At 43.9% G+C, this 17910-nt stretch overlaps 2 protein-coding genes across 2 annotated transcripts; one reads left to right on the top strand and one right to left on the bottom strand.

The window, feature by feature from the left end:
* The first annotated feature begins 536 nt into the window (after window positions 1-536).
* Window positions 537-8715, top strand: LOC120669406. The gene is made up of 2 exons (XM_039949166.1): window positions 537-1107; window positions 8660-8715. The coding sequence occupies exons 1-2, from the start codon at window positions 537-539 to the stop codon at window positions 8713-8715; spliced, it is 627 nt and encodes a 208-aa protein (XP_039805100.1).
* Window positions 8716-13931: 5216 nt separating this feature from the next.
* On the bottom strand, window positions 13932-16395 carry LOC120668462 (protein ANTAGONIST OF LIKE HETEROCHROMATIN PROTEIN 1-like). Its single transcript, XM_039948179.1, has 2 exons — window positions 16244-16395; window positions 13932-15329 (listed from the first exon to the last, which is right to left on the bottom strand). Exon 2 carries the CDS (start codon window positions 15284-15286, stop codon window positions 14231-14233), a length of 1056 nt encoding a protein of 351 aa, XP_039804113.1. The 5' UTR covers window positions 15287-15329; window positions 16244-16395; the 3' UTR covers window positions 13932-14230.
* Between the last annotated feature and the right edge of the window lie 1515 nt (window positions 16396-17910).

The raw sequence follows: 17910 nt of genomic DNA, 5'->3' as shown, positions 1-17910 counted from the left end.
CTAGAGTATTCCATATTTCACCATGAAACACGGTAACTATGGTTCATGCATGCTCTCTAATCTTCTAGAAACTTCTCACAATTATGCATTTCTATTTCAATACCATACATAAATCTATGAGTAATTTTGCATATAAATATGAAATCAAGAAAATTTCATTGACCGGCTTGGGCTTCATTTCCCTCGTTACGTCGTTGATGAAATACTAAGTTTTGTAAATGATGAAGTTCATTACTGAACTAATAATAAATAAATACTAATTATATGATTTAGCTGACTAAATAATTCATAATTTAGTGGCTATAGCAGGTTATAGCCGGCTATTAGCGGATTTAGCCATTTAGAGCTAAGAGATGGATACTCTAGTTTTCTACTCTCTTAAAGGTTATAGGTTATAGCAGGCTATAGCTGTTCGGAGCGCGCCGACCACCAGGATTGCTTCGGCGCGGCGGTCGCGACATGCTGGTGGACGGGGCCGGGGCCTGGTTTCGCCCACCTACAGAGTACAGACACGGCCTGGAGTTGTCGTGTGGCCCATGAGCGAACGGAGCGGATACGAGGTCGTTGAGGTGCTAGCGGAGGAGAACGGTGTCGATGAAACCAAGATCACCGACGTCGTGCTGCACAACGACAAGTTCAATTTCCTGACTAGAGGCGACCACGTGTGCGCCTTCAAGCCTATCATGAATGGCCAGCGCCTGGCCCTGGATGGTGGCTGGATACTCAGCCGGTTCGTTCCAGCCCTCGCCGGCGACGACCTCCACATCCGCGCTCGCTACCTCGTCGTGTCCCGGGAGGAGCTGCGCATGCTCGTGAGGTTCACGCCCCACCCTCTTCAGCGGGGAACGTGTGGGTTCAAGGTGTTCCGGGAGATGGAGCGGAAGAGAGCGGACGCGTGCCCGAACCCGAACTTCCCCATTGAGGAGTACCCCTGGGCATGGAGGGAGCTGGACACGTTGGATGGCCGAATGCTGTTCGTCGGGCATGGCTGCTCCAGGTCCTACGAGGTGGATCAGTACCCAGGCTCCGAGGCTGCCATCTACTTCTTGGATGACGGAGATCAGTATGACAACGCAGAGATCTACTTCCGCCACGGCTATGCTGTTGGTGATATGCCCAAGAGCCCATCATCACAATACGGTTTAAAGGCCCAAGAGGATATTGATCCAAGAGAGATTAGGGTTACTAATGGGCCTATGAGATAGAAGCCCACTAGTACGCCCTATATATACAAGGGAGGGGCTAGGGGGGCAACGACCTGAGAGCTGCGCCACCTCCTAGCCACCGCCCCTCCCTCTCTCTCGGCCGCCGCCCATGCCGTGCGTGCGGTGCTAGCACACCGACGCCCGGCGTTTCATCCCCGTACGTGTGGACTCCGTGGGGGCGCTGCTGCGACTGCTGCGCTGATCGGCTGCTGGGATCAAGTAAGAGGAGCTCGGTTCGTGGGACGGGATCGACTACTTCCTCTACATCGACGCGCGACTTCTTCCGCTGCGCTGCGCGTCTAGTGGTAACGATCTATGATCTTCTACTCGCAAGTATCTTGGGTATATGCGGTAGTGATGCTAGTGTAGCCTACCCATTTACCTTCAGTGGTACCAGAGCCATCTTGCGTAGTTTTTGGTCTGGATCATTTGCATATAGGTGATATGTTGTTGTAGTAGATTGGATCTATTACTTTTGCACGGTTTGATTAGATCAATTGGTCATAAGGGGTTAAAACTGGAGCGAGTTGATTGCGCGGCATGTGACAAAAGATTAGTTTGTGTTCTTTGTCTGTTATGCATACGACATGTCCCTACCGGCTGGAATCACCATCAGGACTAACTGTGTGCATAAGTCAGCAGATTGGACCAACATATCGAGGTCATGTGTAGATGCAGTCTTCTCAAGTGCAAAGTTTGCACGGTCAATGTGATTGACCTAGTGAAAATTGAGGCATTATGAATGGCTCGGATTTGAGGTGATGCGATCACTCTGATGAGATTTTCATAGGGATTCCATAGATGCGATATGTGTAATTCCGTTAGGGATTTCATAGGGACCGCCGTTGCTTTCTCGTTGTAGCGGCTTCCTAAGCGCTACTTTGGTAGAACACGTCGTACGCTTAACTTGTTTTTGCAAGGTGTGATGTGAATGGTATGGCCTCAATGTCATGTGATGATGTATGTGATGATTTGTGCGGCCTGCGTGTCGCAAGTTAACACAACCGGGTTGAGGTTGCACCATTATTGTATAACGACCTGCGTGTCGACTTGTGATGTTTGAATCCTCATGTAATTATTTCACTAGCTATTAGATGTAGTAGCTTAGTATCTTTTCATGGAGGCTTCAATCATGATGGCGATGATGATCACCACAAGACAGGACGGATGGCAATGGAGGTCACCTTGGAGCCATGGCGATGGAGCCCATTGTGATGCAAGAGGCCATACTATTCACAATATAATATGATTATATGCTTGTGATGTTTATTTTCCTGTCATACTATTCTTTCATGCTTTTACATATGGTGGATGCTTTAATCATGATAGAATAGCTTCCCTCAGAAAAGGTTGAGTTTTGATGCCTTTTACCAATAGCTGCACCTATAAATTTTGATCGTTGTGTGGTAGGTTTACAAAAGTAGAGTACCCTCAGCTATCACTTTTGTATATGGTGGATGTCGGACATTCACAAGCATAGTATTGGTTTACTCAGCAAAGCTATCAAAACAGTTTTGGGCTTTAAGGCATAGGGTTGGGGCCGGGGCATTGGATGCCACCCAACAAACAAGAGTCGCATAGAGATGTGTTTAGTAATTTGTTACTTACCTGTATCACTACTTTTCTAGCCGTGATGCTAAAGCTCACTAGAATTTTAGTGATTATGGATCTTGAACCACTATATGTCATTAGAGGGAAGATGACTTTGATATAGTAGGTTGTCTTTTGTTAAATCAATTAATGAAAGTCTTTACATAAACTTAGTGCTGAAATCTTGCTTTACTTTAATGTTATAGATCATGTCTGCCAGTAACAATTCCGCTTTCAATTTGCGTTCTGTTCTTGAGAAAGAAAAGTTGAATGGAACAAACTTTATTGATTGGTACCGCAACCTGAGAATTGTTCTCAGGCAAGAGAAAAAGGAGTATGTTCTTGAGCAGCCATATCCTAATGATCTCCCGGACAATGCAACTGCTGCTGATCGCAGAGCTTATGAGAAGCACTGCAATGACTCACTTGATGTCAGCTGTCTGATGCTCGCCACCATGTCCCCTGATCTGCAGAAGCAGTATGAGCATGCGGATGCTCATACCATGATCGAGGGGCTGCGTGGGATGTTTCAGAACCAAGTCAGGACTGAGAGGTTCAATATCTCAAAGTCCTTGTTTGCGTGCAAGCTGGCAGAAGGTAGCCCAGTCAGTCCTCATGTGATCAAAATGATTGGTTACATTGAGACTTTGGACAGACTTGGTTCTGAACTTCACCAAGACTTGGCTACTGATGTTATTCTCCAGTCGCTCCCGGCGAGCTATGAGCCTTTTATCATGAACTTTCAGATGAATGGCTTGGATAAAACATTGAGTGAGTTGCATGGGATGCTAAAGACAGCAGAGGAGAGCATTAAGAAGAATCCCAATCATGTGATGATGATTCAGAAGGGGAACAAAAAGAGTAAGTGTTGGACGCCTCCTAATCCCAAAGGTAAAGGCAAGGAAAAGAGTTCCGGTGGTGAGTCCTCGGGCTCTAAGCTAAAGCCAGCACCTAAGGCCAAATCTAGCCCTACTTCTGAAGATGAATGCTTCCACTGTCATGAAAAGGGACATTGGTCTAGGAACTGCAAGAAGTACTTGGAAGAAAAGAAGAAGAAGAAGGGAAGTGAGACTTCCACTTCAGGTATAAATGTTATAGAAATAAATATTGCATTATCTTCTAGTGAATCATGGGTATTTGATACTGGATCGATGATTCACACTTGCAAATCGTTGCAGGGTCTAAGTGAGACTAGAAGATTTGCAAGAGGCGAGTTGGACGTTCGTGTCGACAATGGCGCAAAGGTTGCGGTGTTGGCGGTCGGCACCTACCACTTGTCTCTACCCTCCGGATTAGTTTTGGAATTAAATAATTGTTATTGCATTCCTGCTTTGAGCAAGAACATTATTTCTTCTTCATGTTTGGAAGAAGTTGGTGATTTTAAGATTGTAATAGAGAACAAACGTTGTTCTATCTTTTGCAATGGTATTTTTTATGCTCATTGTCCATTGGTGAATGGATTATATGTTCTTGATCTTGAGGATAAATCTGTCTGTAACATTAATACTAAGAGGCTTAGACCAAATGATTTGAATCCCACTTTTATTTGGCATTGTCGCTTAGGTCATATAAATGAGAAACGCATTGAACAACTCCATAAAGATGGATTGTTAAGCTCATTTGATTTTAAATCATTTGACACATGTGAGTCTTGTTTGCTTGGAAAGATGACCAAAGCGCCTTTCACTGGTCATAGTGAGAGGGCGAGTGACTTGTTGGGACTTGTACATACCGATGTATGTGGACCAATGAGCTCAATAGCCAGAGGTGGTTTTCAGTACTTCATTACTTTCACTGATGACTTTAGTAGATATGGCTATATCTACTTAATGAGGCACAAGTCTGAATCGTTTGAAAAGTTCAAAGAATTTCAGAATGAAGTACAAAATCAATTAGGCAAGACAATTAAATTTCTGCGATCTGATCGTGGAGGAGAATATTTGAGCCTTGAATTTGGTGATCATTTGAAGCAATGTGGAATTATTCCGCAGCTAACTTCGCCCGGAACACCTCAATGGAATGGGGTATCCGAACGGAGGAACCGAACCTTGTTGGACATGGTTAGGTCCATGATGAGCCAAGCTGATCTTCCATTGTCATTTTGGGGTTACGCTCTTGAAACTGCTGCGTTCACACTGAATAGGGTTCCAAGTAAGTCTGTTGAGAAGACACCATATGAGATATGGACTGGGAAGCGTCCCGGATTATCTATTCTCAAAGTTTGGGGATGTGAGGCTTATGTCAAACGTTTGATGTCAGATAAGCTCACTCCAAAGTCAGACAAATGCTTCTTTGTGGGGTATTCTAGGGAAACCAAAGGATATTATTTTTACAATAAGGCGGAAGACAAAGTGTTTGTCGCTCGCAATGGTGTTTTCTTAGAAAAGGAGTTTCTCTCAAAAGGATTTAGTGGGAGCAAGGTGCAACTTGAAGAAATTCAGGAAACACCCGAATCTGTTTCAGCAACCACTGAACATCCACGGGATGTGCAAGATGTTGCACAACCCGTAGTTGAGGCACCAGCCCCACGAAGGTCTATAAGGGTACATCGCGCTACTGACAAGCTCAACCTCCTTATTACGGAGGAGCGCCACATATTATTACGAAGGTCTATAAGGGTACATCGCGCTACTGACAAGCTCAACCTCCTTATTACGGAGGAGCGCCACATATTATTGATGGAAAATGATGAGCCCTTGACCTACAAAGAAGCAATGATGGGACCCGACTCCGACAAATGGCTTGAAGCCATGGAATCCGAGTTAAAATCCATGCATGATAATCAAGTTTGGAACTTGGTCGATCAAATTGACAGTGTGAGACCTGTCGACTGTAAGTGGATTTTTAAGAAAAAATTAGACATGGATGGAAATGTTCACATCTATAAGGCATGATTGGTGGCGAAAGGTTTCCGACAAATTCAAGGTGTTGACTATGAGGAAACCTTTTCGCCCGTCACAATGCTAAAGTCTGTTCGGATTCTCCTAGCAATTGCCGCATATTATGACTATGAGATATGGCAAATGGATGCCAAAACCGCTTTCCTTAATGGACATCTAAGTGAGGATGTGTATATGACACAGCCTGAAGGTTTTGTCGATCCTAAAAATGCTGGGAAAATATGTAAGCTTCAGAGGGTTGAAGCAAGCATCTCGGAGTTGGAATATTCGTTTTGATGAAGTAGTCAAAGGGTTTGGTTTCATCAAGAATGAAGATGAGCCTTGTGTTTACAAAAAGGCTAGTGGGAGCGCACTTGTGTTTCTGGTCCTATATGTGGATGACATATTATTGATCGGAAATGATATTCCAATGCTTGAAGCCGTTAAAACCTCATTGAAAAGGTGTTTTTTGATGAAGGATTTAGGAGAGGCGGCTTACATTCTGGGTATTAGGATCTATAGAGATAGATCAAAAAGGCTAATTGGATTAAGCCAAGACACGTACATTGACAAGATATTGAATCGGTTCAATATGCAAGATTCCAAGAAAGGTTTCTTGCCAATGTCACATGGCATTGCTCTAAGCAAGAGTCAGTGTGCTATGACACCTGATGAGCAAAAGAGGATGAGTATGATTCCTTATGCTTCAGCCATAGGGTTGATCATGTATGATATGCTTTGCACGCGCCCAGATGTTTCCTTTGCTCTAAGTGTTACGAGCAGGTATCAGTCAGATTTCGGTGAAGCTCACTGGACAATTGTAAAGAGTATCCTTAAGTACTTGAGAAGAACTAAGGATATGTTCCTAATATTTGGAGGCGAAGATGAGCTCCTTGTAAAGGGTTACACCGATGCTAGTTTTCAAACAGACAAAGATGACTCCAAATCGCAATCCGGTTTTGTTTTCTGCCTCAATGGTGGGGCAGTGAGCTGGAAGAGTTCCAAGCAAGATACGGTGGCTGATTCGACGACAGAAGCCGAGTATATTGCAGCTTCCAAAGCTGCAAAAGAAGCTGTTTGGATCAGAAAGTTTGTTTCTGACTTGGGTGTTGTTCCTAGTGCGTCCAGTCCAGTGGACCTCTATTGTGATAATAGTGGTGCCGTTGCACTAGCAAAGGAGCCTAGAACAACTAAGAAGTCCAGACATATACTGCGGAAGTATCACCTCATCCGTAACTTTGTTGAGAGAGGTGATGTGAAGGTTTGCAAGGTGCACACGGATTCAAACGTTGCCGATCCGTTGACGAAGCCTCTCCCACAACCAAAGCATGAGGCGCACATGAGATCTATGGGTATTAGATATTTACATCAGTGATTCTAGTGTGCGTGGGAGATTTTTGTGTCATGAGTATGTTTATGTAATGATAAATAATTGTTATTTGTTCCATAGATGATTATTTTTTACATTGATTATCAAGTATGTGACTTGTTCGTGAAACTCTTTGTTGACAATGATATGATTCTAAATTATCCCTAGTTTATGTCGTTGTGTGGGACAACAACGACGTTGAGACTAGCACATGCATTAATTGATGATCATGTTTCACGGATAATGGATATGGAGATATCGGATTAATGATGTGGACACATGTTGGTGAACATGGTGTTGGATTGACCCACTCCAAGACAATGTTGGGATTGTTATTTTGTATGTGCCATCAGTTGTTCTTGAGTGTTATATCTACTGGATCCTTAGACCTGAGATCGTCATTGTTTCTCACTGTGTGTAGTGGTGCATCTTGGGGCTGCTAAACGCTACTCCGTGACTGGGTAGTTACAAAAGCAGCTTACAGGTGTGTCATGAAACATGGAATGGGATGTGAGCGGATCAAGATGGAATTTGCCCCTCCTAGATAACGGGAGAGATATCTCTGGGCCCCTCGAGATAGTTGGATTTGAAAGTGCATGGCCATGCCAAAGTGATTAAAGAGTTAATCATGATGACTAAAGGTTAGTTATGAATAGAATCCACTATTAGATCGAGAGAATGGTCGAGCTATCACAAAGGTGGCACGCATCTCGCTTTGAGCTTGACTGGTATCGTGTGGCAAAGGGATCAGTGTATGAGTATATCTATGGTTCGGCCGATATGATCTTTATGTGTATTTTTGAGTCACTATGCCCTGCTAGGTGCCGCTATTGACTTGTGATTCGGAAATGATTTCCGATCACGACCACCTACACATGAACCTAACGGGTCACACACTTAAGGGGTTTGGAATGTTGGAAAGCTTGCCTGTATGATTGTCTCTAGTGCAAGTGGGAGATTGTTGGTGATATGCCCAAGAGCCCATCATCACAATACGGTTTAAAGGCCCAAGAGGATATTGATCCAAGAGGGATTAGGGTTACTAATGGGCCTATGAGATAGAAGCCCATTAGTACGCCCTATATATACGAGGGAGGGGCTAGGGGGGCAACGACCTGAGAGCTGCGCCACCTCCTAGCCGCCGCCCCTCCCTCTCTCTCTCGGCCGCCGCCCATGCCGTGCGTGCGGTGCTAGCACACCGACGCCCGGCGTTTCATCCCCGTACGTGTGGACTCCGTGGAGGCGCTGCTGCGACTGCTGTGCTGATCGGCTGCTGGGATCAAGTAAGAGGAGCTCGGTTCGTGGGACGGGATCGACTACTTCCTCTACATCGACGCACGACTTCTTCCGCTGCGATGCGCGTCTAGTGGTAACGATCTATGATCTTCTACTCGCAAGTATCTTGGGTATATGCGGTAGTGATGCTAGCGTAGCCTACCCGTTTACCTTCATATGCTACGCGCTACCCCTGCAGTGACAACGGCAAGTGGACACAAGATGGTGGTGTCCAGCGGTGCTTCCCCAGGGGATACCCATCGGACCACTCTGCTCCGGTTTGGCTTTCCATTCTTTGAGTTAATTTGTCTGAGATTGTGTCAGTTGAAGTGCTGTGGTAGTTTCTAATAGCAGCATTCAGAGTGAGATAGTTTCTGGTTTCGATATTCAAGAGTGAGCTATAGTTTCTGATTGCGGTATTTAGACATTCAGAGTCTTTTTGAAAGTATTCGGAGTTAGATAGTTGTTGAAATTACAATGTACTGGTTCAAGTTCAATTGCTGAACCTTCAAACTACTTTGCATTCCCAGTGTCTTGTTGTTTCCAATCGGTTTCGTTAATTGAATACAGAACAAATTATAAATGGGATTTTCTTGTTAGTGTTGATCTCCACCGTTTGGGCCCAACGGACCAAACAGGCCTTAACTCACGCCCTGATCGGGGGCGCCCAGCCCGTAGGAGGCTGGTGGGCCCCCGTCGCGCAGCACACATATAAAAGGAAGAGGTGGGGTCAGTGGCACGTGGTCCAAAGTTCGCCCTTTGCCCCATCAACAGAAACCCTAGCCGATCAGGGGATGTGCTGAAGCGGCGGGAAGCTCCACTGGTGCCGGTTACTGCACCACGCCGCCATCGACTACGCCATGCTACGCCGCCGCCCCTGCGTACCTCAATGACAACGTGTCATGGAGGTCTCAGAGGTCCCATAGAAAGTATGTCTAACCTATTAATCTACATCCTAGTCGATCCAATTGATCTAACAATGGTACCAGAGCTGATCTAGTGAAGTAGATCGAATTTTGGGATGGATCCTAACTCGGATCGAAAGAAACAGAGAACAAAAAGAATCCACATCGGTCTCGGATCGAAAAAGTCAATGTTCAAGAACCCTAACCCTAGATGGTGGTGACGGATTCGATAGAAATGCATCATCTCGACGTGAATCAAAGAAAGAAAGAAAGAAAGTAAAAGTTTCGATCCTGAATCGAAGAAACCAGACCTCGACACCACATTGCAGTTGTGAGGACTCGGGCTCAAGCACCACTGCACGGTTGCTCGATGGTGGCGCGCTCACCCACGGGTGAACGCGAGCACCGGCGAGAGGCATCGCGGCGGCGCTGACGCCCCTCTGGCCGCCATGGGCGGACGCCACACCGTGCTCGCCTCTGTGAGAAGAGAAAGAAGGGGAGGGAAAAGAAGGCTCGGGTGCTGCCGGCTCGGTTGTGGCGCAGCCACTCTCCTCACGGCGCCACGGGCGGCCTCGGCCACCGCCGCTTCGCTCGGTGCGGCGCAGAGAAAGCTGTGGAAAGGAGCAAAGAGAAAAGGGGCTCGGGTCGCCGGCCATGGAGCCGGTGGCCGGACCTGGAGGCGCGCTGGCGAGGGAGCCGCGGCGGCGCCGCCACCCTCCGCCGCGTCCGTTTGAGACAGAGAAAGGGGACAAAGTAGAATGAGCTAGGGTTCACGGGGTGGAGCGTCAGCCGCCAGGCGGTTTTGTTCCGCCGAGAGCTGCGGATGGCCATCCGATCAAGATCGACGGTTGGCGTTCACCGAGCCTTTGGTGGGCTGGAGTTTTTGGCCCAGGAGGGCGTCGCGCGGGGGCCATTTTCCCGGCCCAGGCCGAGGTTGCAGCCTGGGTCGCGGGGTACCGCGTGCGCGCGGGCAGGCTGTCTGCCTGCTGGGCTGTCGTGGCGGGCTGCTCGGCCCGAGAGATTGCATAGTGTTTTGGCCGCTGGGCCGAATTCACAGTAAAGTACAGAGCTCAGTTTTATCATTTCATAAGCATTTCTTGATTGAGGTTTATACATTTTTTGACTCTCTATTCAAATTTGAACCAACGGGATAATTTGTTTTAGAGAATAGTTAGTGTCCGCTGCAAAGTTTAAAGGTGTTGCTCTTAATTTTAATTCAAACAAAAGGGAGAATTAATTTTACGAGCATTGATTGGAGAACTTACTTTGAGTAAGTTTTGTACAGTTTTATGTCTACTCAATTTTGAACCAACGAGATAAATTGTTTAGAGAGAAAATGAGTACAAAGTATTGTTTCTAAAAATAAAGTAAAATTTTCCGATGCCATAAGAGAGAAAAAGTTTTTCTCTGCAAAGAAAAGTTTTATCTTTCAATTAAGTTGGAACCAACGAGAAGATTTAACTGAAAGTATAGTTCAAAAGGTCTTAGATAAGTTTTTCCCTGTGGGTAAAAGATAGAAAAGCTTTCGCTGTTTAAAGTCAAAGTTATTGTTATTTTCTGACCAATGTTGATGATAACAATACTATAATTTTTTATGAGTCATAGCTTAAAGTTTAAAGTCTCTGGTAAATATTGCATTAAAGTGACCATTTTCAAAGAATAGATAAAGCACTGCTCTTAAACTAGAGAAATATATTTTTCTAGTTTCTGCTGCAATAAAGTTGATTATCCTCTAATTAAATTCGAACCAACGGGAGGATTTAATTTTGAGGAGCAAATATATGGTTTTAAAGTTTATTGAGTTTTCCATACGTTAATTCTGCTTCTGCCCAACGGTGATATGGAATTAATGTAAAAAATTATTCTATTTCTGCCCAATGGTGATATAGAATAGAACTTAAAGTTTTAATTGTTGTCTTTTTAGACAAAGATTTGCATGTAGTCCTTCTTGAAGGGAGAAAAGAAAAATCAACTAATTACTTGTGACTCAGAAAGAAAGAAGACCATCACATGACAAAGTGTATTCTCTTTAAAGGATAGCTTGAAAGAAATGTACTTATGGATATTGATCCAAGAAAAAGAAGATAGAGAAATAAGAGATCGTTTTGAGAAATGTCTCTTATGTACTATCTATCAAGAAGAATTCATTTTGAGTTCAGTCAAAGTTATGATAACTCATGCATGGCTAATTTGACCAATGTCGGATTAAACATGTGTGTCATGGAATATTCAGATTTATTTCTGAATTTGATATGAGCCAATTCTGACATTTATGTCTAGAAAAAGAATGAAATAATACTCGCATGACGGGGTAAAGTTGGTATAGTGCTAATCCTGCATGGCGGGAGAAAGTTGTGATGACTCATGTGCTGGTTTATCCCATACTGGGAGAAAAGTTTTGGAGTAGCTCTTAAGCTATTCTAGAATTGGTCGGGCACTTCTATTGTGTCACAGTGATTAGGCACTCAATGAGTTTAAGAAGAATGAAAAGTTACATACGAACCTCAAGATAGGAATGATATGCGAGCGTGACTTGCTAAAGTACTAGTAATAAAGAACTCTATTGAGTTCGTGAAGTGAAATGAGGAAAAAGTACTGCCATATCGATTAAAGGACTCTATTGAGTTCTCAAAGTAAAATGAATAAAAGGTACTCCCATACGAAGTAACAAATTACTTGATTCTGCATGTGGTAATCATGTGGATGAAGTAAGTAATAAAACTTTCCTCATTCACGAAAGTTGTGAATAGTTTTCGAAATTATGGCAGAAAAGTTCATGCCACATTTCGAGGGGGAGAAATGTGAGACAGTTAGAAAGATACTCCCCTGTAATGTGCATTGAAAAGCAAGATATGATCTATTAAAGAATGAATGTGACTGTCAGGGGGAGTATAACAGTCACTATACTGATACCCCTGTGTAAAGAAATGGCTAAATTCTAGTATTTATGATGGACGACCCTCAAAGATAGTAAGATGGTGCTTACAGAGCACATATAAAGTTTTTAACAGATGGAACCCAAATAAAGAGATTTACTGATACACCATATGTACAAAAGATGGCAAAATCTGGGGGAGTATGGTATGTAGAGACCTAAGACTTGAAGACAAGTAGGAATGCGTGTCCACTTCAATGATTCAAGAACAAAAATTTCTCATGCCTACTGATGTTGCATACAACACCTGTTGTTAGCTGTCAAAGAAAATAAATAATATAAACTGTTGTTAGCTGTCAAAGAAAATAAATAATATAAAGGATCCTGTTATGCAGGACCTTGTTAATCCATTGTCATTTGGCAAAAGGAGCAGCAACAGCCCTATACAAAGTAAAGAAAATCAAATGGAGGTTGTTCACCTCATTTGAGGAAGTCACAAAAATTCCACAGGTTAAGACCATGGAAAAAGAAATGATTCCTTAAAGAGGCATCACAGTAGGTTATAATGGACCTACAAATGCAATGTGGCTCCAGAGGGAATGTTGAAAGATATAAAGCAAAATTTGTGACAAAAGTTTTAGTCAAAGAGAAGAAAGAACATACGGGATACCATAATTGTAAATTCATTTATGGATTGAAGGAATCCACGAGACGGTGGTATCTAAAGTTTAAATGAAACCGTACGAAATTTTGGGTTTTCCAAAACATTGAGGAGGATAATAGCTTTTAAGGAAAAGTTAAAGAATGGGGAATCTAATTTCCACACCTTAAATGAAGATAACATCCTACTTTTTAGTGGTGGTGTTAATATACTGTTACAGATAAAGAATTCTTGTCCTCAAGTTTTGATCTCGGTGATGAGTTTTTTCATTCTACGAATTAAGACTCATCGAGATAAAAGAAAGGGGTATTATGGTTATCACAAAGGCATACTCAAAAAAGATTCTAAAGAAATGAAGTATGCAAAAGAGTAAACCTACGCCTGTTCCTATCGTTAAGGGTTATAGTGTTGGGAACCTTGGTGTTCTAGGAACCAATGTGAAATGGAAATAGTTCTATATGCTTCAGCTGTTGGAAGCTTTATAAGTGCGCAAGTAAAGAATTTACCCTGACATAATTCGTGTATCCGGGTTATTTGGCAAAAGTTTAATCCAGATATAGATCACTGGAATGAAATTGAGAATGTCGGCTTCATGCTAAGTTGGAAAGAATAAGTACTCTCAAAAGGTTGTGAGTACAAAAGTTGAACTTGTGAAATGTGTAGCTTAATCCACAATTGTCAGTAGCTTTCACACTTGGAGGTTTTGTGTGGAAAAGCTTCAAAATGAAACAATTATCATCAATGTGATGTAAAAACATGGTATAGCATGATACGAGGCCAAGGGACAGGCAAAATGGTTAAAGGAATATATACCTGGAGTTGATAATGGTTGACAGCAGCGATAACCATTTAAATAGTTTTTACTCCTATGACAACGAGTCAAGTGTGGTGCCAAACACATTGACACAAAGTTATACGTTGTAAAGGAGAAAGTCCGGAATCATGATGAAATGCACTGAGTACAAATGACAAAGTGTTTGCACTTACTAAAGTGGATGCGCTTGGTCAGCTTTTCTGTGAGATGAAACTGTCATGAAACTGTCACTCTCAGTGCACAATTTCATTGCACAGTTTCATAGATAGGATGCAGTATTTAATATGTGGATTGTGTTGTGATCAAATGTCCTATGAGAACTCTATAGCATTTTTTGCAATTGTTTGTAAACTACGTATTAGTCTAGGAACATGGTCAATAAATATTGTTGTATCCAAAATAAATATTTGGATTAACTTCAAATATCCACACCTTAAATGGACATATATATGAAAAAGATTACATATGGTAAATTTAAATTTGAAGATATATTTCGACAGTGACCGTGCTTGTTCCAAATGTGCTCCACCAAGTCCTTAAGTTGTATATGAGCTTAACGATCTCGAATATCATCTTTTTGTAGCACCCTTTCAAATGGAACATACTCTTCGGGGGAGAATTCTAGTTCTTGCACGGTCACGGTACTAGGAGCCTCATTTAGATCAAGGTTCTCTTCAATGTCCTCTTCTTTTTTTCATCTTCAACAATCATATTGTGCAGGATGATGCAAGCTAGCACCACTCTCTCAAGTTGACCACGATCGTATAGGCGAGCCGGCTTTTTCAAGACGCTCCATCGAAGACGCAATACTCCAAATGCGCGTTCAATATCCTTTCTCTTCCCTTCTTGTTCCTGTGCAAATAGCTTGTCCTTGTCGGAGATAGGCATGGATATTGACTTCACAAAAACAACCCATTCCGGGTATATCCCATCCGCAAGATAGTAACCCGTGTTATATTGGTTCCCATTGACCATGTATTGGACTCTTGGAGCTTGCCCTTTTAGTTCTTTGATAAATAGATGAGACTGGCCTAGGACATTTATATCATTGTTAGAACCTGCGACTCCGAAGAATGCATGCCAGATCCAAAGGTCATGTGAAGCCACGGCCTCAAGAATTATCGTCGGAACTTTCTGATCACCTTGAGTAAATTGGCCCTTCCATGCAGTTGGACATCTCTCCCATTGCCAATACATACAATTAATACTGCCAAACATACCAGGAAAACCTCGTCTCTCTCCAATCTTGAGTAGACGCTCGGCATCTTCCTTAGTGGGGCGTGTCAAATATCGTTTACCAAATACAGCTATAACACCCTCAACAAAATACTTCACCGCCTCCATTGAAGTTGTCTCACCAATCTTTAGAGACTCATCAAGATGATCCGCCGCACTACCATTAGCTAATTGGCGAATAGCCGCCGTACACTTTTGTAGTGGTGTGAGTCCTTGCCGACCGAGCGCATCCACTCTTGTAGTGAAGTAGTCCGACCACTTGCCTAATTCCTTGACAATGTGTAGGAATAACGGCCTTCGCATACGAAATCTTCGACGAAAAATATTAAGTGGATAGAGAGGATTATCCAAGAAATAATCATCCACAAGACGTTGATGATACTCCTCCCGTGGCCTTTTGATATAGTTCCTTGCACGCAATCGATGATCAGACGCCTCTTCACCAAGAGCTTCTACGCTTGCCTTCAAGAGCACCATTGTTTTACCGATTACATCCTCTATGAGTTCATCCTCTGCGATTCTGTAAAGGAAATGATGCAAAAAAGATGCAAAAATGACGTAAAAAAATGATGTAAAGAGCAGTGCATTTCTGTTGTGATGCAAAAATGATGTAAAAAAGAGATGCAATTCTGTTGTGATGCTAAAGTTTTGGATATATTGAGCATCAGAGAAGGATTGACATGATACATCCAATCCACTCCACCATTGGTCCTAAACCTTTCAAAGTGCAAACATTTCTGTAAAGGAAAAGGGGTGCAAGCAAACAAATAAAATAAATCTTTTGCTATGGAGACCAGGAGTGTGCATGTCTAGGGGCAACAAGTAGTTTTCTATGTATGACATTGAGACAACCTGCAGATCGACCACACGACCAACTTTAACTAGTGTTGTACCAATTCAATTAGCTTTTGTCATGCATCAGATTTTTCAAATAATTTACTAGATAGTGGGTATCTTCCACGGAAACAATATACTACTTTGCTGAACTGAAAATTGAAGAGATAAATGGTTTCCTCTTCTACTCAAGGCATTTTAAGAACTTTTCAGTGGTAAGTTTGCGAAAGCAGTGGAACCTCAACAATAAAAGGACTAGATGGCCAAATATGGACTCTTGAAACAACCGTCAGAACATTGGATTTCAGCTATGGTCAATAATGAATGAATATGCTAGAATGACTATGAGTAAAACTATAGGTGCATAGTGATTTGGTTTCCTAGCGGTGAAAATAAATTCTGTATGGCAGATTTATCTCATCTGACTATAGATATGATGCAGTACCAACTAATGTGTGCACTTAAGTGTCTTGTGCTCAAAATATATGTGCCTACCACTGTAAGATTGAGAGCGCTCAGACTTGAATAAAATCCAATCAGCTAGAGTACTTAAGCAGACATATGATTAACCATTCATCAAAGAATTCAGAGAAGAAATACCATGGATTTGTGTATTGGTTTCCATGTGCGGAAGAATTTTGGCCACTGCTAGCTCCATATCCAGGCCACCGTGCACCTGATGGAGGTGGGGGAGGCTCCGCCGGAGGAGCTGCACACCCCGTGGGAGATGCAGATGCCGTTGGAGCTCCATATCCAGGCCAACATGGACCAGATGTTGGTGGGGGATGCGCCGCCGGAGAAGTCGCAGCCGCCGGAGGAGCTGCAGACCCAGGGGGAGATGCAGACGCCGGAGGAGCTCCATATCCGGGCCAATATGGACCGAATGTTGGTGGGGGATGTGCCGCCGGAGAAGCCGCAGCCGCCGGAGGAGCTGAGGCCGTCGCACTACTAGTGTCGCCGCCGCCGCCCGTCGTCGTGCCGGCGCCGCGGCCCTTCACCAAGCCGCCACTGCGGCCCTTCTCGGTGCCGCCGCGGCCCTTCGTGGGGCCGCCGCCGCTGCGTTTTGCAGGGCCGCCGTCGGGATGGGGAAGACCTCCCCCCTGGCGAGGCATCTCACCCGCGGCACCAGCAGCTAGGAAGCTATGGGAGGAAGGGCAGGGGGAGCATGGGAGGGAGATGGATTTGTGGGGAGGCTGATTGCCTTTGGCGGGAGTGGACGGGAGGTTTTGACGCGCGGAGGAAGATTGCGGGAAGCGGGAGCGCGGGAGGCACAGCGGGTCCGCCATGAAACGGTGGAGCTCCTCAGTGCGCGTTTCACCGCCGTTTCATCGACTTGGAAACAACGCCTGACTCAGTTTCGTGGGGAAGAAACGCTACTCCCCTCTGACTGCTATTAATTTGGCTGCCATGTTAGCATTTTTTTTTGTTGAGGTATCCATCTAATTAATGCCATAAAATTCTCATGAAATACCCACTAAGACTGGCCTTACCATCCCACCCGAATGACGTTCCTGCATGGATGAGAAGGTTATGTTCCTTTAAAACCCTTATTGCCTAAAGCTTAAATCTATTATTTGGACATCTAAATGACTTCAAATCAAAAAACCTTTTAGCTATAAAGTTGTAGATCTCGTTGAAACGTATCAATTTTGTATAAAGTTCTTCTCCATCCGAGACCGTATACAAAAGTTACAAATTCAAAATACCTAAAATTCAAATTAGAAGAGGGGGAATAAGTACGGGACAGTTTTGGGCATTTAAATAACTTCAAATAAAAAAACTTTCAACTACAAAGTTGCAGATCCCATTAAAACGTACAAATTTAAGTTTTGCTCCATACGAGACCGCATGCAAAAGTTACAAAATTCAGAATACAACATGAAATTCAAGTTACAAGAGCGGAAATGTCGGGTATAAATATTATGAATACCCAAAGACGGGTATTAAGCGGTTAAGCCGCTCGATCAGGCTGACTGATAGTTGCGGCGGTACTGGCCGGCCCAATTTACATGCAAGGGCTTCGTCCCACCCGACCAAAGGAGGGAACTCCTCCTCACCCGACCTAAAGGCGGAGCTCTCGCCTTGCCGACCCGTGGGAAGGGGTCCCACCTCGTTAGGCAGATGGCTGTGCAGGAGGATTGCGCACGACCTGGTGAAAGAACCCCACGACCCGTGCCGCATGGAACTAACAATGGCGTGGGTCGACAGGCGACCGGACATGCGCGGACACAGCGTGGGTGGACACAGTGAACAGTGGAATGCCCCTA

This window comes from Panicum virgatum, chromosome 4N (genome assembly GCF_016808335.1).
Source record: "Panicum virgatum strain AP13 chromosome 4N, P.virgatum_v5, whole genome shotgun sequence".
NCBI classification, from domain to species: domain Eukaryota; kingdom Viridiplantae; phylum Streptophyta; class Magnoliopsida; order Poales; family Poaceae; genus Panicum; species Panicum virgatum.
Note: the sequence above shows the minus strand (reverse complement) of the source record. Positions and strands in the feature narration are given on the sequence as shown.